At 44.8% G+C, this 27632-nt stretch overlaps 2 protein-coding genes across 11 annotated transcripts in view; one reads left to right on the forward strand and one right to left on the reverse strand.

The window, feature by feature from the left end:
- slc20a2 (solute carrier family 20 member 2) overlaps positions 1 to 6063 on the forward strand; it is a 35714-nt gene extending 29651 nt beyond the window's left edge. For all 7 annotated transcript variants that reach the window (XM_072706767.1, XM_072706762.1, XM_072706773.1 and 4 more), the window contains one exon: positions 1994 to 6063. In XM_072706767.1, coding sequence (XP_072562868.1) covers positions 1994 to 2158 — 165 coding nt within the window. In that variant the 3' untranslated portion in view covers positions 2159 to 6063. The remainder of the gene's footprint in view (positions 1 to 1993) is intronic.
- A 7572-nt stretch (positions 6064 to 13635) lies between these two features.
- On the reverse strand, positions 13636 to 26475 carry LOC111856570 (E3 ubiquitin-protein ligase KCMF1-like). 4 transcript variants are annotated; one of them, XM_023836647.2, is made up of 7 exons: positions 26242 to 26475; positions 19047 to 19214; positions 18570 to 18709; positions 17269 to 17370; positions 16930 to 17107; positions 15599 to 15887; positions 13636 to 15507 (listed from the first exon to the last, which is right to left on the reverse strand). In XM_023836647.2, the coding sequence occupies exons 1-7, from the start codon at positions 26255 to 26257 to the stop codon at positions 15234 to 15236; spliced, it is 1167 nt and encodes a 388-aa protein (XP_023692415.1). In that variant the 5' UTR covers positions 26258 to 26475; the 3' UTR covers positions 13636 to 15233. The 4 variants fall into 4 exon arrangements, with proteins under 4 accessions (XP_023692415.1, XP_023692418.1, XP_023692417.1 ...); XM_023836650.2 differs by lacking the exon at positions 26242 to 26475 and adding an exon at positions 25845 to 26043; XM_023836649.2 differs by lacking the exon at positions 26242 to 26475 and adding an exon at positions 25484 to 25838.
- Positions 26476 to 27632: the final 1157 nt, after the last annotated feature.

Here is a 27632-nt window from a genome sequence, read left to right on the forward strand (position 1 = left end):
ACAACACAAAACTAAAACAGCAACTAGGGAGTATTTACTACTGTGGATTTAATGGTTTCTGCACTTTTCCTTCTTGGGTAAAATTACCTCAGTAGCAGCACAGTCCCAGCTCCAGTTTTTGCCAGAGAGGATCAGGACTAGACCGGGGGGCGGGGGGAGAGCGTTAACTTCGGAACTTTTGCTGGAACTAATTCTGAAAAGTGGGCTTACTCCAGTAGTAGTGCGATTAAAGCCCCCCCCCCACTCTGTGTGGTGGGTTATCCCTGGCTGGGGGGGGGCTTGGTGAGACAGACCGGCAGCCATAGCACGTGCTGTTGCCCCATGATGCCCACAGGCCAGTGTGAGGTGGGATTTGTGTCCTGGATTTTCTTATATTGGGTGTCAAAGTTCATATGCAACCCCCCCGCCCCGGGTTCTCAGATTTGGCAATTAGCAAAATATCAACCTTTTTTAAATGGAGGTTAAAGAGATTTAGAGGATAAACTGTTCCTGTGACAAGGCCAATATAGGTATGTAGATATATATAAATAAATAAGTTATCTGATAACTAAATCACAATGTCACAATGAATGTCATTTAGTGCCTATGTGGAATTTTCTTAGGTTTTACAAAAAGTAAACAGGGTCTTCCCACAATGCCTTGCTTCGTGGCCAATCAGGAGATCTATGGCATCCAGAAAGGAAAGTGCAGTTACAGAACTGATTGGAACTGAGGAACAGTCTTAAATCAATGTGTGAAGTGGTTCCTCTTGATTTCCATGGTCTGATTTTTACTTAATGCTGATGAATTTTTAACTTGTTTAGTGAGTGGCTCGTTTAACAGTAGGACTAACATCTTTGCAGCTTGCCTGTATCTGGTGATTCCTTTGGCGGTGTAATGAACACACACAGCTCAGTTACGGGTTGGTTTTCCTGGGATCTAAGTGGGTCTAATGGCAGGTTTAGGGGTCGCTAAATGAAAACTGCTGTGTTCTTGCCAGCCTTCTAGGACTGGCGAGTTGATCATCGTCGCTGTGTAGGTAGGGCTGTTTCAGAACTAAATCCAAATGCTGACCTTGTGTGTGTCATCGCCGAGCCAGAGCCATGGGAGCAGTGTGTGATGTGGTGCTCAGTGCGCCGACAGGTACCCTGGCATTAAAACATCACAAAAATACTACAGTGGTACCAACTGTTGAACCTTTGAAGGACTTTTGTTGTTTAATTATGGAAAAAATTTTGGCCATGCTGCAATTAATATTAAATATAAATTACCAATAAGTAACTGTCGGAAGACCAGCTGGTGGCTGCCTGCTGGGGGCTCCGGTCGACCCTGCTGGAAGTGGCAGGGGGGGGCAGGCTTTTAACCCCTCCTCCGAAATGAACCAGCGACTCAGATTACATTCCTCGGAAGGGCGATCAGCAGGTGTCTCTGATTGCACCCAACTGGGCAAACTGCATAACATCAGCACACGCATGACCCCGTGACTCTGGCCATTTTCTGCTCGTACTCATACAGATCATGTGTGTGCCTCTAAAAATGGCATGAGAACCTGCGTATGCAGATTAATGTGATTTGTTTTGCTTTTAAGCTGAAGCGTGAGAGTCTTCAGTATATTCCATATCTTTCCAGAAATAGAATGCTAAATCTTTAATAATTTCCAGTCATATGAATGTTAAAATATATATATCGCTAGCTTTCGGAGCATCAGTTTGGTAAAGATTCAGTCCTTTATCCCCGACTGAGCTGTATAGAACAGAGCCTTAAACTAAATAATTTCAGTAAAATTTGCCATCTGAATTATTGGATAAAGTCCTGAAGTACTGCAGTGTCTGCACCAAAAGGGGTTTCATCTGACTGCAGATCGAAAGACTCACACGCTACAGGAAAAATCCTCATTACTGGAAGTAATGTGGATGAAGGTGTGCGTGCCTACATGCGTGTGTCTGCGTGTGGACTGCGGACGCTGCCGCTGTTGATTGGTGCCTTTGTGTCCCTCCGTTGCCGTGGTGACCAGGTGGGCTCCGTGGTCGCCGTGGGCTGGATCCGCTCGAAGAAGGCAGTGGACTGGCGCCTCTTCCGGAACATCTTCCTGGCCTGGTTCGTGACGGTGCCGGTGGCAGGTCTTTTCAGCGCCGCCATCATGGCCCTGTTCGTCTACGGCATCCTGCCCTTCGTCTAACAGGCCACCGGGCGGGGGGGGGGGGGGGGGTTGGGAAGGGGATGGGCAGACCCGGGGGAGGGGCAGAGCTTACGGATGAGTGTAGGATCACTGGCTGCCTGGGATGTCTCCTGAATATATTCTCATTTTGGGTTCTCTTGTTTTCCCACTTTTTTTTTTGTTTTGTTTTTTAATAATTTTAGGGTTGTTCTTATTTGCATATGAAACAAACAGTGCCAGCACCAAATTATCCTGATGTTTCAAATCGAGCTGCTGTATATACAACACCAGAGGGTTCGAGATTTAAAGAAAAAAAAAATCACATTTAGAAAATACAACTGCTAACACAGGTGTGTTTATTTACACATGCGCACACACATGTTAATAGAATAATAGAGATATTATGCGCCTGCGGTAACTTGCTTAATAAAGTTTATTGGTACCTGAGTATTGGTCATGTTTGCCAAGTAGTTTAGTGATCCTGAGAAGTGTAAATATCGCACCCTTTTAAGTGGGACGTCGTCGTAGTCCAGCTTGCTTTGGGATTGTCAGCTGGGCTTGGCCCTGCCCCCTCCTACATGCCACATTACATACCAACTTGCAGGGTACATGCCCCCGTTCCCCTCCAGTGCCCCCTGCAGGTGAGAAGAGAGCTTCTCTGTGGGGATGCTGTACCTTAATTTTACATGATATCATTAAAAAAAAAAAAAAAAAAAAAAAGATTTTTGGAGGAAAAAAAGTTGTAATTGAACAAATGGTTCCTCATAAGTTCTAAGATGGATCTCATATTTTATTATTGTATTATACTGTATTTTCTACTGTAAATACTTTCCTCAGTGTTTTTTTTCTTTTTCAGTTTTCATCATGGAAGTCTCCAGAAAACGCATTACGATCACTAGTGCCAATAGAAATCTTATCTGAATGCGAAATGGGGGTCGCTTTCTGAGATGCCCAGGCAGAAACTGACCCAAGGGCTCTTACACACTAATACAAAGTCTGGCCCTTGTAAATTGACGTCGATATGCCCCTTCGCACAACACTAACCCCTTCCCGATGCACTGACGCATACACACCAGCCCTTTTCACAGCAGCACTGATTATTTTATTTTTTTTAAATTAAAAAACAGCGCTGACGCTTGTGTTCTGGCTTGTAGGGGAGACGCACATCTTAACTCGGCCTCTGACATGCCGGTAAAGTCCGTAAGTGCATATGTGCGGCCCCCCCACGCAGCACCGACACCCACCTCGCGTTCGTGTCGCAGTCTTTTGCTTCAGGTCCGGGCGCCGTGGCTCTTTCGCGTGCCGGATTGCACGCGGGTCGCAGACCTCGCAGGGTTGTTATCTGAACGTGCCGCTTAAAGAACTCAACGGTGTCCCATATTTTGCCGTTACCTGTGGCTGACGAATCTCAAATTACTGATTCGTTGGCGTTTGTTTTCGGGGTCTCTATCAAACGCCCTAAAAACATAAAAATTATTACCAAAGATCCAGGGGAAATTGCTTGTCAATGTCGGTGTTCTTCAAGTCGGTTTTGGCGAATAACGGTAATTGAAATGGTCCTTTCCTGCTCCGCTGGTTAATCTTTTTAGGCGTTAAGAAAGGTGCGTGTGTCTGATTCACCACGAAGGGTGGCTGCTGGTGGTAGGATTTCATTAGAAGTTAGAGCTCTGGTGATTTTTTTTTCTGGTGCTTGCTGTGTGTTTTTTTTTTTTCTCCCCTGAGTTTTGTACCTGGTGGGGGGATGGAAGGAGACTAAACGTGTTAGGTTGATTGTTTTGTTTTTGTTTTTGTTTAGCAGGGATATAATGTGATCCCACACACCAGCACACTGCATACAGCACAACTGCTCTGCGAAAGAGGTTTTTTATTTTTTTATTTTTTATTTAAAATTTAAAAAAAAAAAAAAGATTAGCCAGCCACTGGAGGTCATGAGTCCCAACCTGGGCTCTTTTGCCGATGTGGACTGAGGGAGATGTTATCACACCTCCCACAACCCCCAATACCCCAAGGACCCTAGCAAAATTACCACACTATGGGCAATCAAAACAAGCTTTGATGTAGCCTGCTCTCTCAGTCTTATGTATATGGTATTTAATCCCATGGCTTTAAAATCAGATCAACTCCATTGGCGTGGCATCTGGCAGCACAGCACAAATCCATTCATAGACGAAGGTTCCGGTGGCGAAGGCCGCCGTGGTGAGAGCCTGTTTCGGCGCGAAGGGTGGAATGAATGATTGGTTCAGAGAGAGAACCAATCAATCAGATTGTAGAGGAGGTGGGCCCCAGCGACTTGAGGTAGGGGGGACAAAGATATCTGATTGGTCCCACCCCCTCTAGCTGCATGGACCCACCTCCTCTACAATCTGATTGGTTCAGAGAGAGAACCAATAATTTTTAATTCTGTCCTCAGAACATTTTTGTGAAACTCCCACGAGCTGTTTCCTGTTTTTACCGATGCACAGACCGCTGTGACCTGTTGCCGTTTTCACCAAGCGATCGCCTAATGATGCCATCGAAAGGATAATGGTGCTATGTGCAGAAAAATAACCCTAGAAAGACAGGAAAAGAGGCGTGTCTTTATTTTGTATTACTGATTAAAATAAGCGGTTCGTTAACAGTTTAACACTAAATTACCTGTATGGATTGAAATCATTAATAAGAAATGAATAAATGTTCATCGGAGTATATTTTTCTACTTTTGGCAATCTCGTAGCGTACGTGTCATGGAGGGGTCACCTGGGGGGCCGGCGTTACCCCCCCACACACGTGTCGTGGTGTTTGCTTCACAGTATACGTCGGTATTCCTGTCGTGTTTAAATTCTAAAATGCTTCGTAAATGTGCCTCGGCACTGGTGCCAATCAGCTCCTCCAGCGTGATGGTCTCTGGCCCGTGGCGTGGGGCCTCACGCTCAGGACTGCTGGGGCGGGGGTTCGTGGCCATAGCCACGTAATCGCAGGCTGGGTTGCATTTCCCACACCTCTGCTCTCGCTTGGCTCCGGTCCGCGGCTGTTTTTAGCTTTACGCGTCTTGAGTGTTTAACGTATGGAAATTGGTTTAAAAAGTATGTTAATGTTGAGTTAAGTGTGCTTGTTTAACATTGTCGTTTTTTTTTTTTTTTGACTGAGCTACGATCCTACTCCCCAGAAAAGAATTTGGTTGAAACAACGGATTTACATCTGATTTTGTTTTATTTTTTTATTTTCTTTTGGCTTCAGAGGAGTGTTGGTCCAGCAGCTCTGACAGCTTGGGTCCACAGCTTACTTGTGCCCCGTATCACAGATCTTACAAATCCCGCGGGGAAGGTATAGTCCTGTATGTGCAGTGTACCGTGTGTCTCACGTGGTCTGTCCCGTGGGAGTTGTAGTCTGTAGCACTTCGTACGGTGGCTGAGATGGGACCCACTAAACAGGGTGGAGCGCGTTTGAATCGATTGTGGATGTATCTGACAGGGGGTCCCTACAGCCCCCGCCCCGCTTCTGTGCGGGAGAGAATGGCCTATTTCGGTTAGCTGAGGGATGCTAAACCATATCGTACAGTCCCAGCCATACTGTTACCAGCTGCCAATTTGTTCAGAGTTTTTCTCCGTGTTGTGACATCAGGGTTCAAGAGGAAAATTTAAAAAAAATGAACTTGAAAAACAGGAGCCTAGAGCATGTCAGTGTTTTTGTGCTTTCCTCCTCTGGTCCACATGGTAAGGCTTCGCCACCGCGAGCCCCTAGTCTTCCTCAGCTCTGTGTTGTGTTTGAACTGCCGTTGTTGGTTTGAAAAACTCGCCGTCCTCCATCGCTAAGGACTGGCCTTGAGAACTAACGAAACTGTTCTGATCTGCATATAGAATGTACTGTATTTTCCGTTTTAATTTTAGTGAAAATTGTCAGCATTTAAAATTAAATTATGGGAATAAAAATTGCAAGGAGCACTAAGAGCCATGTGTCTGGTCTGTGTTATTGAGTTACTAACCCAGGAGTCTTAACCCATGCAGCCTTGAAAACGTTTTTTAAAACCTGCCTCTGTACTGGCCTGTGTACCTTTTACCCCTAAGAGGTGGTTGCTATCTCACTTCACTGATGCACAGCCTGGGGTCAGCAGGTTTTATGGAGTTCACGGAGGTTGCCACAGGACCAAGACAGACACCCACACCTCACGTCTTTCATATTCTTCACAGCTGAGGTAGGTTGAAAACCCACACACTTCCCCTGGCCTCTGTAACCTTGATATTTTTATTTTGTTTTTTTTTTCCTTCTCTGAGTTTTTTGTTTTGTTCATTTTAATGAGTGTATTTCGGTAGCTGCTCATATAAATGTGTTGAAATCGTGATTGGTGGACCAGAAACAACAAATGATGATAATTTTGTGTGCTTTGAACCACATTTTCGATAAGCATGCTGTTGCAATTGTGACTCTTTAATTTAGACTAGCAGCAGCAGCAAGGCAATAGTGTCAAAACTACCGAAAAAGAAGGGAGTTGATGTGGAACACGACTGGTTATTTGTCCTTTTAGGAATGTCGGTAATCTGCTTTATTTCTGGTTGTGAATTACATTGAACTCAAGCTAAGAAATATTTTGAATCTAAATTCTGTTTACCCTTTCAGTTAGAGGATATTTTAGCTTAGAGTTCATGTAATTTATCATCCTCTTAATGACATGGTATGTATAAAATAACACTCCCGTTACAATGCTGAGGTAGAGGTGGGCGATAAATCGATTTTATCGATTAATTCGAATTTACAGTTCAGGACGATGTGTTCTTATGAAAATCGATTTTGTTACTTATTTTACACGCGAGCATCAAAAGCGGAATTAATGTGACGCACCGTTCTTCACGGGTACATTAGCGCGGCGCACCCAAACACTGTAGCGGATTCACAAACATGGCAATGGTTCGGTTTTGCGCCGTCGGACACAGACCAAACAAGTCTTCTTTGTAAACTCTGTTTAAAAGCTGTTGCAACCAAAGGATGCAGCACGACAAATTTATTCCAGCACCTAAAGCAGAGGCACGCAGCGAAGTACAGCTCCCAGTGAAATGAAAATACCTGCAGCACCAGCACAACATCCAAAGTTATGCAAGCAACCATCCCTGACACGTTTTCAAATTGTGTGCCGTATGATAAGAATGGGGCACGGTGGAAGGCGATAACAGACGCTGTCGTGATGTATATTGCAAAAGACATGATGCCCATACATACTGTGCAAAAGCCGGGATTCACTAACATGCAAAAATTTTTTACACGTTTCTAAAAGTGTTTACAATGGCGTGGTCTGCCATCTCACTTACAAGCATCTTTTTTGGCTTGTCAGATTGCACTTTAACTCTAAAGTAAAAAAACAAAATAAAATTAAAACTTTGTCATCTGTAGTTTGATTTTGAGTAGGGGAGGGGAAAATCGATGAAAATCGAAAATCGGATTTATTGTGAAAAAAATCGGAGGTTTTATCTTTAGGCCATATCGCCCAGCTCTATGCTGAGGTGATAGTGTTTATAAACCCCATTCCCATCATTCATTGCATCTAGCACCTCATTCATGAAATTCATTGGCTACATTCTGTAAGCATGTGTTGCAGAGGAACCCAAGGTAAACATCCAAGGACTCTGCTTACGCAATTTAGATCATCTACTGGTTTACGGCGCGTGTGAGCCTCCTATGTGTGCTGAGCTTGTCCCTCATTCCCATGATTTGCAACCCTTAATTTCGGTACTTGGGTTTAAGCATGGATGCAGTGGATTAATGAGTAACACTGTAGCCTTAAACTTTTAAGGTTATACAGGTGTATAAGTCCAAAAAATGCAGTTAAACTGGTAAAGTGTGTGTGGATTATGTGTATGTTACCAAAATGGCCCCCACAATGTGATGATAACTTTTTGACGTTATGGGGACCATTTTTCAGGTATGGTTGAACCACTTTGTGGTTAAAGTTAGTGCTGGGTAGGGGTTAAGATTGTCATGTTGGGATTGGAGTTTTCCCCATAGAAATGAATGGAGAGTCCCCACAAAGGTGTAATTACAAACCTGTGAGTATGTGTTCATGTATGTTCTGCCTTCAGTCATTCCTGTCCCTGACCAATTTATTGGCTGATGTACAGTGGAACCTCGGATTACGAGTAACGCGGTTTACGAGTGTTCTGCAAGACGAGCAAAGATTTTTAATAAATTTTGACTTGGAAACTGAGCAAGTCCTGGTTTACGAGCACCAAGTATCATCAAAAATCATAAGGCACACATGCGCTCCTTGTTTTTACGGGCGCTCGGCTTCAAAACAGGAAGCGCATGTATGCGCTTCTTGTTTTGACGCCGAGCGCACGTCATCACAATTGAACCAATGGTTATTCACTTTCTCACGCTGCGGAATTGTGGGTAATCGTCTCCCATGCTCGGTCTGTCGGCATGCCTCACTCGTATAGTCAAAATTTAGTAGAAAAGCACCACCTGAATAAGGGCGTAGCAGTGCGAGCGATTTATCTGTTTAACGACAATGCAATGTCCACATTTTTGAGAAATCAAAAAGTAGGCGAAAGAGGCTGTCATTGGATGGGTTCCTTGTTAAAGTCGCACAAACAGAAAAAGATTCCAGTTAGCCAACAGATAGCAGTGATTCCGTTAATTATAGTGAAAATCGTCCTACAAAATAACCCTCCTCTTCTCCTCTCGTCTCCCTCACACCATCCACAATTCTTTTCAAAGGTAAAGCGCAGGTTAATTTGTTTTATGTATTTTTACTTTATATCTTGTATTAATAATTTTTATATGAATATTTTTGAGTTGTGGAACAGATCATATGAGTTTCCATTATTTCTAATGGGAAAATTCGCTTTGATGTACGAGTGCTTTGGATTACAAGCATGTTTCCAGAACGAATTATGCTCATAAATCAAGATACCACTGTATTTCAAAATCTAATGAAGTATGTGGGGTGGGGCAAAATGAAGTTTGCCAAGTCGTCAAGTAGAGCCGCAAGGCGAATTGCAGGAGTATTTGGGGCCAGTGTGTGGCTCAGTGTGCTAAGCCTCTGCTTGTGATCAGAAGGTCACCGGTTCAAGCCTAGCCTTGGCACATCTGCGGGTCCTTGAGCAAGGCCCTTAACCCCCAGCTCCCTGAGTGCTGCTATGGGTGGCTGCCCTTTGCAGCCAGTTATTCTCACCTACAGAGAGCAAATTGGAGGAGGCGTAAAGAGAATTTCCCCACAGGGGAAAAAATATCTATTATTTTAACTGGGGAGACCAGCTTTGAATTTCTACCCATTGACAATGTGAAGGAGATCCAGATAGCTTTGGTCCATCGAATCCTCTCTGTACTCCATCAGGATTCCAGTGAATTTCATCATGTAGTTTGTAATGATTAGCCTAAAATGATTGTGTTAGCAGCTGTGGGTGTAACTGAATGTTATTTGTCCATGTTGTTTAACAATGTGCAGAGGCCTGCAGTCCTGAAATTGTTGCACATCATGTAACCAACTGGACTAGAACATCCAGCCCTCCCCACATCTTCCAAAACAAGTATACCAAGTTGGACTTGAGTCCAAGACTTTGAGTCATGACTGGAAGACTTTAGTCCTATTTAAAAGGTCACACTCATACATACACACATGTAGTAAGTTATTGTCATATTTGTGACTAGATTTTATGTAACTAAGGGGGAAAAAAAAAACCTGAGCTGGACATAAATTTGACTTGATGGACCCATAGGGGTGTCTGGTGGCCTGTAAATTTCTGTTAATCGGTCTCACACAAAGCAATGATTGTAGCTGATCCTAATTTTTTAAAGGAGTTAAAAGCTTAATCCCTGGCTGCTCGCTATGGTAATGACAGGAATGCTGCTATGCTGGAACACTGCTTTTACTTACCATGCCTCCAGCAACTGTTCTATGGACCTTAGAAAGGACTTTTGTTTTCCATGCTACCACTGAATTTCAGAGATGGCATGGATCCACGAATGCCAACACAGCCTGCAGAAACATCTAACGGCTTGTTAAACCTGGCAACTTTGGGCCAAAATGTACAGTCCCTGTTTCTTTTATGAAGTATCTCAGACCAATGACAGGCACTTTTGTACGTATGAGTGCGCGATTGTCTTGAGTTTGGCCTCAGTCTTTGTGTTTCTGCATTTTCTCCTGGTTGATGTCCAGCTTCCTCCCGCTTTCAGCAGGAATGGCGGTTCTTTAGGGAGTGTTCTCTCGAGGATTGGCATGATGTCCAGGAGGGAACGAGCCTGACCCCATACACCAGGAGCTGGGTCTCCACAACGCTGATGAGCAAGCAATCATGGGCAGTGTGATCATTCCTCTATACAGGTCACATTAAGTGAAAGGATCCCTGCAAACCATAGGTGAGCTTTGGAGAAGGCGTTGGTTAGGACATGTCCAAGTGAAGATGCCAGCAAAGTTTAGATGTGGGGCTTCTGCGGGTGTGGTTCTCAGTGCCCCCACACTCCCTTGATTAACCAGAACTAATGAAGATGGACGCTATTTACATGCGAGATGAATATATCGATTATAGCCTCAGCCTTGTTGGGAGTATCTCTCCATTTCTTTTGAGTAAAACCTTCAATTCATATAAAAAGAGAATAAAATACAGAAAGCAAATTTTAATACTCTTAAAATTAATAACTCAATGGGGAAAAGAAAATTATGAAAGATTGGATGTAGCATAAATATTTCAGACTTTGTACGGAATTTAATATGTCAAAAACGCTTTTATATTGTAGCCTACGTGAGAGAAAATCACACACTGGGATGTACAGTCCCAGAGCTTTAACGAGCTTATCCTATTAGTAACAGAACAATTTGGTTGCGATTTGTCCAGCTTACACAAGAACAGTGAGCACAGTAAGCAGCTAGTTAATGATTAGTGTCAAACTTAGGAAGTTATACCGTCAAAATGAAATTCTGTTGATCCTTTTCCCAGAATTCGGGCTGCTGGGTGCAGCGTTGGCCAAGACCATGTTTGGGTTTTTGTTTTATTTGGCCGGCTAAAATACGGGCATTCATACACAAGAAGGCAAAATACTTACGACTGTTTCCCATAATTTATATGAAACAATGGCAACAACCAGTTTTACCTTTTATGAGAATGTGACAAAGTGTTTTGAGTACAGTTCTATTTCTTGCCTTTTTAAAACATACCAAATGGCTGACATACCTACAGCTTGCAAAACAATTAGTTTAATGGCTCAGCTTACTATGTGTAGGCATCGCATCAGTGGAGAATCTATAGGGGCTAAACAGCTAATGTACTGGGGGTCACAGAGGGTGGGTCTGGGCAGCTGATATCCAGTCCTCATATTGACAAGCGATTACAGAGCAGCGTGTGGTAGCTTGCCTCTCTGTGGGGTGGTCACTGTCCTCGTATGACTGCCATGTCTGTCATCAGCTGAGGACCACCGTGTCCCCGCATGACACAAGGCAAATTTCAGACAATGAGACACAGTGTGTTGTCAGCCAATCATGGAGCTCAAGTTTCTGAAATCCTACATGGCAAAAGATACATCATTATTCTCATTCAAAGGCACTAATTGTAGGGCGCATGAATTCCTGGGTGCTTCATGTCAGTAACAGTGAGAAAAGTCACTGAACCGGTTGAGGTGAGGGCCTTCCGTTCTCTGAGGGAAAGCCTGAACTCTCCACCTGATAACTAACTTTCACATGGTGTAAGATGACAGGTTAGGGCTGGGAATCTTGCCTTCAGCTCAGACTCGGCACAGTGCCTGAAGGTACTTTCATGCATTCTTTGCTGCATGTGGATGACAGGAAGCACTAAGGAAGTTGCAAAGAGGAGAAGGGAAGCCTAAATCAGGAATGAGAGACATCACTGAAAAGCACCCACCCACCCATTTTCTGAAACCGCTAGTCTTGCTCAGGGTCGTGGAGGGGTCAGGGGCCTATTCTGGAGGCTATGAGCACAAGGTGAGGAATGACCCAAGATGGAGTGCCAACCCATTGCAGGGCACGCATGTACGCACACATACACACGCACACCGATGGACTCCAATTAGCTTCAGCAAGAATTTGGACTCTGGGGCCAGGATAACACAGGGAGAACATGCAAACTCCACACAAATTAAATCCTGGCAGAGACCTGAACCCAGACGTGTGGGGTGATGGTGCCAACCACTGCCCCCCCCCCTCCCTCAGAGGATCCATGAGATTCAAAAATAAGTTCCACCCTTGAGTGGGCATGACAAATCAATAGGAAAATAATGAATGGAATTCAGATCAACCAGGGATAGACAGAATACATAGAAGTCCTCTGCAGCAAAGACAACCACCCAGACACATTTAATGAGGTCAGATTGGCCAGGAGGCCACAGCTGAATGGGACGGCATCGCAACAGAAATTATACAAGCAAATTGATGACCAAATTATGCCAAAAAATATGGAAAACAGCTCGGTGGCCTACAGATCATCCCCTTTAATTTGCCCAAAAGATTATTCTAAACATTATTCCGAAAGATATCCAAGTAAGTTAATCCTGATATCCAAGCTGTATGTAGGAGAGACAGAGCTAATGACAGCAAAAGGTAGCAAGCTGTGTACCTGTTGCAAGTTCACTAACAGTCACGTCGAGCCCATAAATAAATGATGATTAAAAGGCATTTTTAATTAAACTAAATCAAGCTTCACTACAGCCTACCCAAGATTCTTATTGCTCAAAGAAATCATTTACAAACAAGTGCTTGGTAATGGTCTGACTCAAAACCATGTGATTGAGGATTCATAAGTATCCAGAGACGGGATTTGCCATCTCCCAATGAAAACAGACTAGAGCCTAAGGGAGGCAACCGTGCCCTCTAGTGGGGGAGACTTCACATATGAAACAGGTACTCAATATGTCACAACAGTATATTTTCAGCCCAAAAGCATAATGTAAAAAAATTATTTGCTCAATGAATTATTCAATTGGCTGACAGAACACATGGTTCTGTATTAATATACTTGCAACACCTTTTGCCACCTCCCTCCTGGGAGACGGGGTCCTGTTTCTCAATATTTGCAATTTGTCTCTTGTTTCCCTAAATCTACTCTTGGCATGAAAATTTGCAAAAGCGGTAGAGTGTAAACTGAGCTGACAAACCAGGCAAGTCTAAGCAGCGGCTCACGTTGTGAAACAGCCGCGCCCGTGCCGGGTTTAACGTCGGCAACGCAACACCTTTGGCCCACACTAGCTACATTCATGCTTTAAATTACAATCACTCCTCGCTTAGCGACTACCTTGGTTAGTGTCCGTTTGCAAATATGACGGTAATAAAAAATTCACTTTCCAACCAATGCACGCATGTACGACCGATCTTTGTATGCCTGATAACGCGTTCTTTGTAGTACGAGCGAAATATTAATGTCCATTTCATGAAGGATAAAAGAGTATTGAAGGCTGAAGTCGTAAATACAGTCACAGTCACCCATAAGCTACCGCGATTTTCAGGTGGCAACCATTTCGCTTAGCGACCTAGTTGTTGGAATTGAGTTTGGTTACTTTTCTGCCTTAATAAAGGTGAAGGATCGTGGGATTTTGAGATTATAGTTTATTTTTAAGGCAAGCTTAATATAACTGTTGTATCACAGTCTGGTCTATCCCACATGTGACAGCATGAAGCTACCCTTGCAAGATTGCCACTCGGAGCTCGTACACAAACAGCAGAGGTGGAAAGTTCCAGTACATAAACTACAAATCCAGACCAAGATTTTGTTTCAACCCACCAGTCAAGTATAAAGAATCACATTCACAGAGTAATCAACTGGTTGGTTTGTACAAAATCTTGGTCTGGCTTTGTACTTTCTGGACCTGAACTTTCCACCTCTGTAAAACAGCATATCACAGTCTTGGTACCGTCACAGGTCTGCCTGTTATGCAACATCATCAGGCCAAAACAGCCAAACATATACCATTAGAAGTACAGCAAACAGGTTTCCAGTCTGCTTTGGACATAGAGAGCACCTCCTACAGGACAGTGATTGGAAATGCCCCTCAGTAGCACAGGAAACCATATGCCTGATACTGTGGGAGGGGGTGGGGAAGACGAGGAAGGGCACACTGTGCTGGACTTGGGAATCTGAAGTCTAATCCAGGTTTTTCCACACTAAAAACTGCAAATCACTACAAAACTTACAGTACGGTTCAATGCGGTGCAACCCAAGGCTCTCAAAATGGAGTAAATCTGAAAGCTAAAGTGCAGCCATGAGCAGGGAGTGAAATTAGGATGTGCTTTAAGGAACCGATAAAACAACACTCAGCAGACGTGTGCTGTTTTTCACTGGGAAAGGAGGGTGAGTGAGAGAAGGAGGTACAGGGAGACCACAGTCTGCATGAAGTTGGGAAAAAATTAAATGAAATGAAATATGGATAGAATGCCGTTAGTTTGGCTGGCCTTCAGTTCCCCTCTCCTGACTGCATGGCTCTGAGGAAGCAGGGGGGGGGCAGGTGACCAAACACCACATGCAACCAGGTCAGACTCGGGTTGTGACGAACCAGAAAAGGCCAGCTGGGGTAAACCTTAAAAGCATTTGTTTTGATGTTGCCAAAGGTCCAAAATGAGACTCCCAGCTAAAATTTAGTAAAATCCCATAATTTCTTTTCATTTTCCAACTCTCCCCAAAACAAAACTTGGGGGAAATAAAAGAAAAAAAAAGTCAAATAAAGCTTTGTTTGTTTGTTGTTGGTTAAATAAACCTCATGCACACCGCAAATGACATCATGCTTCAGTTGCCGTAATCCCTGCAAGCACTTTTTATTTGTTAGTATTCATAAATACACACAGCAGCTTCAGTGCAGAGTGACCTCGGCCCATCTGCAGCTCGGGATGTGGAGTCTCTGTCCGCAGCGCCGTTCGCGGCCGACTATCGACGTAAAAATTAGCTACGCGGAACTGATTATCAGCTTCTATACCTTCGTATTTGTATTTATATATATTTATATATATATATATATTCCTTCCTGATTCTCTCCCCCTTTGACGTATATACACAGTGTAATAAGGGTGACGGACCTGAATTTACAATCACCAAAATAATAATAATAATAATGATAATAATAAAACAGAAGTAAAAGACAGCCAAAGCTGCCGCCGACTTCCCCGGCATCGCGGTGCAGAGGGTGCCTCCTGTCAAAGAGGGGACGACTCGCTCCCTTTGCGCCTCTCCTTCACGCTCAGCTTCTCCAAAGCCACATCCAGCGGCATGACGTCCACGCAGCCCATGGCGCCGAAGTCGGCGAAGCTGCGGCGCCCCCTGCTGCTGGGGGAGGGCGAGTCGCCGCCGCCGTCATTGTCACCGGCCACCAGCATGGAGAGCAGCAGCTCCTGCACGAAGAGGCCGCGGTCGGCACGCTCCGCCTCCATCGCCTGCCGCTCCGCCTCCAACAGCTCCGGCTCGGTCAACCTGCCGCGGGGGGGCGGGGGGACAGGGGATTTAAATCAGGAATTCCTTAACATTCAGATTTTCAAAGGTGATGGTGATCCTCCCAGCTGACCTGGCGAGCAGGAACTGCGAGCCGTGCAGGGTAGGCGGGTTGCTGTCCGGTGGCGGCGGCGGCGGAGGTGCAGGATTGGGGCTGCCGTTGGGTTGCGTCACAGCGTTGCCGGGGTTACCGCGCCTCGTGGCGCTGCGCGCCGACTCCAGCTGCTGCCGCGCCGCCTGAGCCTGCTGCCGCTCCAGCTGCAGCTGCATCTGCAACTGCTGCAGCTGTGATGCCGATGGGCCCGACGAGTTCAGCTGACCGCCTGCAGAGCGGCGCACGCCTGACAGCTGGGACAGCAGCTCTGGGGGGAAGGGGGGAGAAGGGGGGGGCGGGGCCACCGGTTAGTCAATGAGATGTGACAACACATTCCCACAGTCCAACTATCACAACACACATTTCTGAAAAAGAAGGACTTTCAACTCATATTTGAAGGGCAAAAATGAAACTTCTTGTTCGCAAAAAGTGGCTCATCACTGCCTCAGAGCCCAATGTCCAATTAAAGTGAGCAGAAATCCCTTTAAAGGACAGTGAGTACCCCATTAAACCCAGGAGCCCTGAGCTTCCGAAAATGTCCCAGAAGGCACTAGAGGGACAAGGTCACAGCCAGACACATCCAGCCACATCCAGACAGCAAAGGAGGTTAGGAACGCTGTACAATCTGATCTTTATCCAGCCGCTCCTTCCTGCCCGGGGCGGGTCGCGTTCCCTGCGAGGGCTGTGTTCCTCCAAACACCATGTCACGCAGATTCACACTGACGCCCGCTGTCCCACCCATGATCAGGTTTCCTTTTAGATTTTCACAGAAACACTGCATGATATGCAAATCAGACTCTTCAATATTTTTTGCTTTTTTTTATTGCTTTAGTTCTCCAAGGCGGTAAGCTGTACAGTGCTTTACAGAAGCCCATATGACGGGCAAGCAGGGCTCAGGCAGGGCAGCTGCTCCAGCATGCCCCCGTGCTACCTGTCCAACATCGCAGATACATTTCAGTGCAGAATCCGGCCCGTTTACGGTGTCCGTTTAACTTAACCTCTGAACCGACATGTCGAATAATTCATCAGGTAAAATGCAAATGCACTGAAACATGATTAAAATGTAAAAAATTGAGCAGGTGCTCGATTCCTTGACGCGAGCTGGCAGGGTGCCCAGATGCCCTGAAGGGCATCCCCTGCTCCCGTCTGAATTCCCACAGGAAACCAGCAGATAATGCTGCTGGGGACAAGCTGAACCTCTAGGCGGTTACCATGGCAATTTCCTGTGTGGGGTGGGGGCCTGCTAAACAACTCCCCATGTTTATCATGCCCCTTCGGATGTCACCGACTTGGCCAACAGCACCACCTACCTGCTATGGGGTCCATGGCTTCTCTGTTGCTCGGCGAGTATGAGGAACTCTGTGAGGATGACAGCACCCCGGTGGAGCTGCTGGTGAAGTGCATGTTGGACCTACGTGCGCGAGGACCTCCCAGCCCCCGGCCTGGGTGGAACATCCTGCGCACGTGCCGGACGCCGCTGGACTCATCGTGAAGGCAGTTAAGGACCACAATGGAGAGGCAGGGAAGAGAAGCTGGCACTGGCACAGTGACCCAGTAGGGGGCGCCAAGCATGTGACTGCTAACTGAACCTATTACATGTGAGGGCAGACAGAATTGTGTGAACACACTCTGGCAGCAGGACTGGATATGAGGTCGCGAGGTGCTCTGTGTTCGAGCGTGAGGTGGGCAGCGAAGTCGTCTGTCACATGGTTGGGGTCTCCACCAGGCAAAGCCGCACATATGGGGCAGATCTGTGGGCACAAAGAGTAGTCAGAGCCCAGGGACCGAGCCCAGTATTACTGGCTAGCTGCAGGGGCAAGTGTTAGAGCGGCCAATGAAAAGCCACGGTCCATTTGCAGACTGAAATGGTGCGAACAGTGGTGATGTGTGCAGTCAGTGCCTCTTCTGCACTCTACAGCACTCTAACTTCTGTGTATCTGAGCCCTGAGTCTGCAGGATGCAGAACCTAAACACGTCTCACAAACACTGTTCTTACGAGAGCGTAAACGAGACACGCGAGTGCGATAACTCCGCTGCTCCCATGGATATTCAGTGCTTAACCGGGGTCAGAGTGACTGGTAGACTGGCCCTGTCAGACTGGAAACGCTGCAGCAGCGCTGTGAGTATGCTCAGTGACTGCACAGACAGGGACTGGATCTCATTTTGTAAGATGCAGACAGACATATGTAGACAGTGAGCCAGATGCAGGCAGACAGAGGCAGGCAGACAGACAGAGGTAGGCAGACAGATGCACACAGACAGACAGAGGCAGGCAGACAGATGCACACAGACAGACAGAGGCAGGCAGACAGATGCACACAGACAGACAGAGGCAGGCAGACAGATGCACACAGACAGACAGAGGCAGGCAGACAGATGCACACAGACAGACAGAGGCAGGCAGACAGATGCACACAGACAGACAGAGGCAGGCAGACAGATGCACACAGACAGACAGAGGCAGGCAGACAGATGCACACAGACAGACAGAGGCAGGCAGGCAGACAGAGGTAGGCAGACAGACAGAGGTAGGCAGACAGACAGAGGTAGGCAGACATGCACACAGACAGACAGAGGCAGGCAGGCAGACAGAGGCAGGCAGGCAGACAGAGGTAGGCAGACAGATGCACACAGACAGACAGAGGCAGGCAGGCAGACAGAGGCAGGCAGACAGACAGAGGCAGGCAGGCAGACAGAGGCGCAGGCAGGCAGACAGGTGTGTAGGCACCACCCACTGACTCTACCAATTTAACTGTAATAAATCCTAACCTCAAAAACAAGCAAACATGAAAATTACAGGATGTCCCACTATGCCTGTTTTATTCAGTTTGCAGTGTGAAGAATCTGTCGCCAAGAGACAGCTAAATGCACATACACACACACACACACACACTTCTGATGAGGACAGGCTAACTCAGGATTCAGACGCGACTGCACGTGCTGCACTCACCACCTCCGAGGACGTCTCCGCGTGCTCCGAGGTCACGTGCTCCTGCAGCGATGTCTCTGTGTAGCCCATTTTCGCACAGTAGGGACACGTGAAGGACTGGGGCTGTTCCACTGAGAAGGCCTCCCCGCCGTAATATAAATCTGCAGCACGGTGCATGACAGAAGGTCACCCAACACCACCAGGGCTTGGCACGCATTACCAGTCTGGGCAGGGGCTCTCCGTTACTGGACAACTGGATAATATCAGTGTCTCACATCTAGTGAAACTGTACAAAACAAACTACAACTGCAATTACTTATACTGATCTGTAGGCGAGCTGGGAGAGAATACGCAGACTAAATATATATTAAAATTTGAGGTCCAGACAAGACCTGCATCCACAGACTGGCAGATCTCTAGCACTGAAATGTAAATTTGGATAAGACAGGTCAGTACTGACCCACTACCCTGGTCAATAAAGAGTGCATGGGTACTTACCAAAATCTACCCTGGTTAATATGCACTGCATGGGGTGTTCTGCAGTGTGCCGGGTGGTGGTGGCCCCACCCTCGTAGCACGAAGCACACAGGTCGTAGTCGTAGCAGATCAAGCACTTGTACCTGCAGCCTCGGAAGTTTCCTTTTAAACACGCATCACAGCTGACCCCTGAAAGGCAGACAGAGGGCGGAGCACAAACATTACGCCAAGGGTCATGTGATGTTCATGACAAAAGAAAAACAGGATAAGACTTTCAGAAAACAAATTAATCTGAATTAATACAGCATTCCCTTTGCGCTGTTTTCTTCGGCAACAAGCTGGTTCCGGCTAACAGTGGTCAAAAAGACCAAGGTTAGTACCCTCAGCTGTCTGTCTGTCTGTCCCCCCTGTGTGTGAAGACTCCATTCATTTCTATGGGCATAACTCTAATGCCAACTATGACAACTTTCACCCTCTAACCAGCCGTAACCTTAACCATAAGTAACCAAAAGAAAAAGCACAACACTTTTTTAGTTTTTTGATTGGATTCACAGATTTTTATAAAAATGAGTTTTTCAGTCCTCACAAGAGGAAGAAGTCCCTACAAGGTCAAAATAAGTTTTTAATCACATCGTGGGGACTTCTGTCCCCTAGAATATAATATATACATGGCCACACACACATTTCAAAAGAAATTCTAGATCCCGAGTTTCACTACAAACTATAAATCCTAACATACACCAAGACCCTTGTGGTGCTCCTCTATTCAAACTATACCAATTCCACCTCCCGCACCTCCGCCTCCACCCAAAGGGATGTGATAAAGGGAGGCAAAAAATGTTGAAGATGCTTTCAAAATTTACACGACATTTCAAACAGATTTCCAGCCTATGCGAGAGAGAGAGAGAGAGAGAGAGAGAGAGAGAGAGAGAGAGAGTGGGAATTCACGGTCACAAAGTGTCCCAGCTGCAGATTGAGGTTCTGCACTCAAAAGGTACCTGTGAAAGCATCAGTGCAAAGGAGGATGGCGAGAGGCACGGAAGAGGAGCTCCAGTCATCACAAAAGCTGAGACAAAGAAGCTGAAGCTGACATACGGAAGGTTGAGAAAGCAATCCTGAGTCACTCACTGATATCTACCGTTTATCTACAGCACTTCGATGAGGACATGTGTACTGTTACTACTGCGTTACTACCGCTATGAGCCAGGCATCAGGTCTTGCTGTTACCTGCTAATTAAATCATAAATGTTTGAGGAATTGCTGAGATGCAATTTAGCCGAGGGTACGAGAGAAAACATAATGAGATGTAATACAGATTACTCAGCCAGTTGATACATGCTTTTTACATTGTCCTCATTCAGTATATGCCACTGATTAAATGCCTACAATTGCAGGAAAGCTGAGGAGTTGGTTGGGAAGGGGAGACCTCACACACTAAGGAGCTCATAGCTGAAGATACAGGGTCTCTTAATGGTACCTTGTAAAAATTATTTTTTAAAAAACAAGGGCGTAGATTTGGGTATATTGTGGGAGCACTTTGTGCGTTTAGGGGGGCGGAGGGGCTCAGGGCTGATTTGGCCCCTACCGATGTTGAAACCAAACCTGCGTCCTTGAAAAAAAACATTCATTGTTCATCTAACAAGTTTAGGGGATTCTGTGGCTCAGTGATAAAGAAGATAGCTTTGGACAGAAGGTCATTCACTATAACCAGAAGGTACACAGATAAAGAGGAAAAAATGTTCATAAAAAATCATCTTGACAGAATGCAGCTAGTGCTTAATAAGATTCTAGATGCACAATCTAACAGGTTTTAATGTCTTCATCCAGCTGATGCACTCGCATACTATAGTAAGAGTGGTGGTGAAGAACTTAAGAACATGGACTCATCAATCAAAGATTGCTGGTTCAAGTCCCAGGAAGTGAAGCGCTGAAGTGACCTCGAGTAACGTACTTAACCTAAATGGCTGCAGTGAAGCACCCTGCTACCCTCAAATGAGGCAATTAATCTGAATCATTCATCCCTATACACATAAGTGCTTCTAGATCAAACAGGAAGTGAATGACAGGTAGACACAGAAAGCGACCTCATTCATAAACATGAAGCTTTTCAAATGGTTTCAGCCTGGATAAACTCCCAAATAGCGTCTGTATCAAAACAAAAAAGGTTGTGAACCAGGTGTGCCGTTCAGCTCCAGCACCACCCAATTGCCTTGTTTCCACCAATGCGGAGCCGGTGCCGGATTTCTTCCCAATCTGGACCTAGTTCTGCATGTTCCTACTGCAAAAAACTGACTCTGGGCCAGAAAAAATGGCTCCAGCATGGCACCACAGAAGAGCTGGTCTCAGAATTTGGCACCGTAACGTCAGCAAAAGGGAGACGGGCTATTACGTCAAAACCTTCCATATACCCATTAAATTCAATCCATAGCCAATATAGTTTTGTCTAATATCGCAGCTGCTGGCACTGAAACAACTGTACGCTACATTGTTACTACATTACATTACATAGTTTTTTTTATCCTGTGGGAGATGAAAGATCGATTTGCCGGGCAGATGTAATAATAAATTATAAACATGTCACAGGACGAATATATAAAATATTGTGGCACTCGAGCAGCGAAGAGATCATGAGGCGGATTGTAAAGTTAAGTTATTAGCAGACACTTTTACTGTGCCATCCTTAAAAGGACAGCGGTAAAACAGCGAGCGAGGATAAAGAATAGATTCATATACACACCAGAGGGAGCCTTTATGGAGACAAAAGTGGATACAATCAACAAAGACAGAGTGTATTGAGTCATACTCTGCAAACTTTTTTTTTGATTCGGCAGCTTATAAAAACTTAAAATCCAAAACAGATGAAAATAAATGTCAAAGACAGAGCGCATATGAACTTTTACTTTACTCTCACTTTCAGCTATGTAACATTTCGTTCTATACCTCTTTGAAATCAGTGGAAACGCGGGCAGGTTCTCTAAAGGCACCAAGAGAGAACCAGTTAACACCAGCACCAGCAAATATACATAGAGCTAGACCACAAAGCAGTGGCTGCTTTCAGTATCAGATGTCAGGTGCCAGATTTATGCAGTTCACCTACAACAGAGGCATTCACCGAGCCACATTTTTTAAATTTAATATGACCTACTTCAAACAGCCACGTGTAAAACTCATCTGGCTACCCTAAACAAAGGTTTGAAAATAATGTTTAAAAACTAAATTTATACCTTGCCAGACAGAAGTTTATTGTATAATCTGTAAAATCTCAGTCCAGGAAGTGTTGTTCTATATATAAATCTTGCCGGTATTGTTTTTGATTTAATTGGAAAGACTGAAGCTGGTATAAGCATGATCTATTAGAGATAAGCGGTTTGTGTTTATAAAACTGTTACCGCTTTGGCTCAGCACCAGACGATGTTGGATTAAGGCACAATGAATTATCAAAAAAAAAAAGTTTGGCAGAAGAATCAATGGATTGTGGACATGGATTCAAGAAATTACCAGATGAAAACAAACTAGAGAATGGTATGGAGAGGTTTTGACATTAGTACAGCAATATTAATGAGCTGGACATTCTGTCCCACTGTGCTCTGTATTTTAATACCACCATTTGTGATAACATTGTCACACCATTCATTTAGCATTAGTGTTGAAGAGGTGTTGTGACCTCACCAGACCCCCAAGGACAATCATTAAATGCACACACCAGCTGGTGAGAGGGATATCAGTGCGCTTGAATGAAATTGTCACAAACTTTGTCATTTCATATTTCTTATAAAGAATGTAATTCAGTGTCATTTCTTACTGCTGTGTCTGGCTATTAGATTTCAGGAAACCAATGTGGAGCTGAGATTTAATGACGCAAGTCTCAGGGTACTACTGGGTCTCCTGTCAAGCATGAATGAGGAGCTGTGTAGGTCACGCGCGGACATTCAGTTTAACTAAACAAATGAAACCCTAGAATTCTTAACAACTGGATTCAGCCTTAAGACCAACTACTCACTACTGTGTTCTGTCTATACTCCATAATTCTGGACCACCATCACCTTACAATCCTCTACTACTTAGAAAGCTCTTCTGTCAGATATATTGAGGCATCGCTCCCACTGAAAGGCCATCCCATAATAAATATCATCACCACCACCACCACCACATTTAGTTGCTTAACTGACACTTCCATCGAAAGCTTTTTATTTGAGCAGGGTAACTTAAGAATCTTCTCAGATCAGATGTACCATAACAGGACCTTGGGACATGGACCTGCACATTCAAGCTAGGTCCTTAAGAACCACGGCCCCTGCTGTTCCTGATTCTTCATGACTTCCATTCATCCACCCATCTTCAAACCACTTTTCCAATGCAGGGTCATAAAGGGAGTGTCCACATCTGCCAGTATAAAACACAAGGTAGGGGTACACCCTGGATGGTATGCCAGTCCATGGCACTGCACGCATACATATGCACATTACAGGCAATTCAGAAATGCTGAATAGTCTAACTGCATGTCTTTCGGCTGATGAGTCAGCCTCCACTTTGAAACATTCCACAAAAAGTCCTGTAACAAGGAAAGTGATCTACTGGCCTCTGGCTGAGTAAAAGTATCTTTAGATCTATGACAGGTCTTAAATACTTCTTTTAATCTAGCCACAATGACAGGTGAACAGACAGCTCTAATTCACCTCACTGCATTCCTAGAGCTGGAAATGAGCATACCCAGAGGAAACTTTCTGTTGCAGTATGGGGGAGAGTGCGCAAAATGCACAAATACAGACCGGCAGCATTTGAACCTCAACCCTAGAGGTTTGAAGCCACAGTGCTGCCCATGGCACCTTCTAGAAATGACAGAAAAAAACCTTCTTTAAAAGGCAGCAAATCAAATCAAATCAAATCAACAAAGTACAATAGGAGAGTCATGTCTGGCATTACCTGCACTAAGTGATGCAAAGTTGTAACTCAACTGCAGATGACCTCAGACTCAAACAGACCTTTAAATGTTTCAAATTTCTCTGACCTTGCCACACAGTTCTTCATAAAAACTTCAATAACTGGCAAAGATGTGAGGTTTATGGGAGTGAAAATAGTGCTCAAGAAATCCTGACAGTCGACTGGCTGAACCTGCACAGAAAGCACGCCATCCGGTGGCGTGGGCGTGAACAAGCAGAGGCATTTAAAAAAAGCATGGCAGCAGGAAGCGAGGGCCATGTCACACTGAATCTGAAATGCTAAGTTCTCAGCAACTTACTAGTGCCACCTAGTCATAGGTGTTACACAAGCAGGTGAGTATGACTAACAATGCACACTTAACCAGAGTACATTAATTAAATACACTAAGGGTGCATTTTATCAATCGATGGAAATTAGTACTTTTTAAAATTTTATGCAAGTAATACCACTATCAAAATTTTGTGAAACTTCACATGGAAATCAATGTGAAATTTTATTCAAATCCAATACACACACACACACACATCTAAAATCATAGTTTCTTCAAAGTTTTTGAATACAGCCACCAAGATATATCTAGAACATGCAGGAAAAACCTAGAACATTAAACAATTTCTTCATTCATTCTGCATGTTAAACCCACTGAACTTCTATATCTCTCTGTACAATGAAAATGTCAATATTTTGTCATGTCCCAATAATTTTGTGTTTAGGTAACATTTTTTTTTACACTACTGTAATTGTCTGTAAACTGATTTGTAAAGACATCTAGCAACAATGACAACATTTTTAATCCATTCTACAACTGACCAGAAAAAACAAGAACAGGAGCATCATTACTGACCCACACCAACAAGCATACAATATTTATGTCTGATCTCCTCACAGAAACTGCTTTGCAAAAATATATTTTAAATACCTACTTTTATAAGGTGGTTTTTACAATGTTGTTGCCCCAATGTGCCTCATATATACATACAGGCCTGGAGACACCTTTCATTTCTAAATTCCCAAAAAATTGCTATACCCAAGACTTTCTCACATTGGAAAATTCAATTTTGACACCCCAAAACAGAACATTACGTTAAACTAACACCACTAAACTAAGCATCTAACAACTCAAAGGTTGCATTATGAAACTTGCTGTAACCTAAAGCCAATCAATTTGATCTGATGTATTAAAAGATCCAGTAAAACACCCATGTGGCTGCAACTGGTGACTAACAGGGTGACGAAGAAACAACAAATATACAGGTTAAATTAAGATTACTATAAACACCAAAAGTCTGGGTGGTAATCGTAGAGGTAAATAAACAGTTCTGCGTAGATTAGGAGTCATACTGCAGATAGACTAACCACCGTCAGCTACACAGCCATGACTACTATGGGACAAGCTACTCACTACGCACAAACCGAAAAAAAGTTTTATTTTTTAAACTAAAACTAAAAATAAGTAAAGAGTATTATTAATAAGTGGCAGGTATCTGTAGAAAACCCACGAGTTTGCCTCTGCTTACGTTCATGTTAAGCATAACTGAAACGGTCAGCAGTTAGCCAGCAAACTGACGGTTATCCGTTGGACGCCAACGTCCACACAACCAGGCTTTTCAAAGCCGGGATGCTACTTAGCTTTAGCTATCCGGCTATGAGACACAGCTGCCGAGTTTTTACAAATCTACAGGCACCGACTCGCACTGTCTGCTCGCTGATGTAGTTTTTAATCCATAATCAAAATGAGGATTCGTTAAATTAATGACATGACTTCTGAGTCGATCCCGGGCCGGAGCATTTCCCGGGCCTCAGCCCCGAATGACACTGCATTCAGCGGCTCTGTCGGTCAAGCAGTGCCCGTCCGCGGCCCGGGGCTAGCCGGCTCACCTAGCCTGCTATGCTAATTAGCTAAAACATTAAGAACAAGCGACGAGCGCGGATTCGCGGAGCCCCCCGGGAAGCGGTACAGCTCCGGGGTGCCGCATGCGGGGACCCTCCGTGGGTTTGACCGCCTGGATCCCTGTCGGGAATCCCGGAGCTTGTCCTCTGGTAGGCGGGGTGGAGTGCGCGGCTAGCCGGAATGCTATGGCTACAGACTTAAGAGAAGGAGGGGGGGGGGACTAAGGGGGTGGGAAACAGCATGGCGACCGCCACCGAGCGACCCCCCCCATCACCAACACGAAGTACGTTTCAGTAAGAAACATGGCAGCCCCCCCAGCTACGTGCCGCTACATTTTCCGGTCACGGTGTAGGGGCCGGGAGGGTGTCTTTGATCGCGCTTTACCTTCATGTCGGGACATGGTACGGACGCGGAAAGTACAGCCGCCTCCGGGCTCCCTGGCACTGGTCACGCAAAGCGGGGACGCTGCGTTGAGCTGCGCCGCGGAGCCAAGGCCGGGGATCGCTCGCTCCTGCGTCTCTGCTCATGAACGATCCGGAGCTCCCAGCTCTCTACCACCCCCCGCCCCGCCGCCGCCGTCGTCCGTCTCTCTGTCCGTCCGTCACCGGAGCACTGACGAGACGCTGGGGGGTGGGGGCAGAGACCAGCTGTCAGGAGGCAGGAAAACATAATGTGCACTGGCAGTAGTGATCTTGAAAACTATTTCGTTGACATAATAATAATAAATATTATGAATATTATTGTTATTTGTCGTTCTTATTTCATATTGCTAATAGCAGAAATAACCAAATATATCGGCTTGTTTTTCCTTTATTTGTAGCACTTTTTGATCAGCATTGATATGCAAAATATGTTTCTTTTGGAATGGAGATCCAGATAGAAGTAACTGCGGTGAAATTTGGGACAAAAACTGAGGCACGTCGATTTAATCTCTGTGTCTTAGTGGTGTGTCGTTGGCCAGATATGAATGTATGTTGACAATTCCCAGAGCTTATAAATTACATTTACAACCATTCAGTATTTAATAACGCGTGATTTACAGCACTTGTTTTATTGCAAGCACGGTTTAAAACAAATAATAGAACTACCGACGTTTAGCAAGAATACATACTATTTTGCCTCCTGGTAAATTAGTACATATTAATTCTAGATCTTCTTCAGGTTCACTTTGGTTCTGTGACCTTCATGTAACTACCATCTATCCATTCACCTATCCATCCATCCTTTCATTCATCTATGCATCTTCCAATCACTGATCCTGTACAGAGTTACAGGGGTCTGCTAGCAGATATTGGGAATTTGATTATTTAACTCTATATAATAATAACAATCACATGCAAGAATATATTAAATGTTCACTGGTTCTGTTTGTTCACATGTCCCATTTTGTAAAGCTCTATAGGAAACAACATTCCATTTGTAACTGAATGCAAATTTCCTTGTTTTTACGATGGTGAATGACTTTCTGAGCTGGTTTGGCTTTAGCAGACTTGATTATAAATTTGAGTCGCTGTAGGGATCCCTGGCAAAGACCTGGCAATGGATTTGTTTTGTTTCATCTCGTTCGTTTTTGACAATGGAATTGTGATACTTTTGATGAATACCAGACAACAGTGACTGTGGCTCTGCATAGTCTCTGACACAGTAAATATTATAGAGGTGCAAATACAGAATGCAGGGTGGAAAATATGAAGTCAGTGAATCCTGTGACTTTAAGATGCTACATGAGTAGGAGAGAGCCAGGGGAGTGGTAAGGAAACTTAAAAGACACTGAA

The sequence above is a fragment of the Paramormyrops kingsleyae genome, chromosome 2 (assembly GCF_048594095.1).
Source record: "Paramormyrops kingsleyae isolate MSU_618 chromosome 2, PKINGS_0.4, whole genome shotgun sequence".
NCBI lineage: Eukaryota > Metazoa > Chordata > Actinopteri > Osteoglossiformes > Mormyridae > Paramormyrops > Paramormyrops kingsleyae.

Excerpts from the sequence above, each read along its gene's own strand:
- LOC111856570 (XM_023836647.2), bottom strand. Across the intron at positions 17,371-18,569 it reads CGGAGACGTCCTCGGAGGTG|ATCTGCCCCATATGTGCGGC; the intron begins GTGAGTGCAGCA and ends TTGTGCCCACAG. Across the intron at positions 15,508-15,598 it reads TCGCAGTTCCTGCTCGCCAG|GTTGACCGAGCCGGAGCTGT; the intron begins GTCAGCTGGGAG and ends CCCCCGCGGCAG.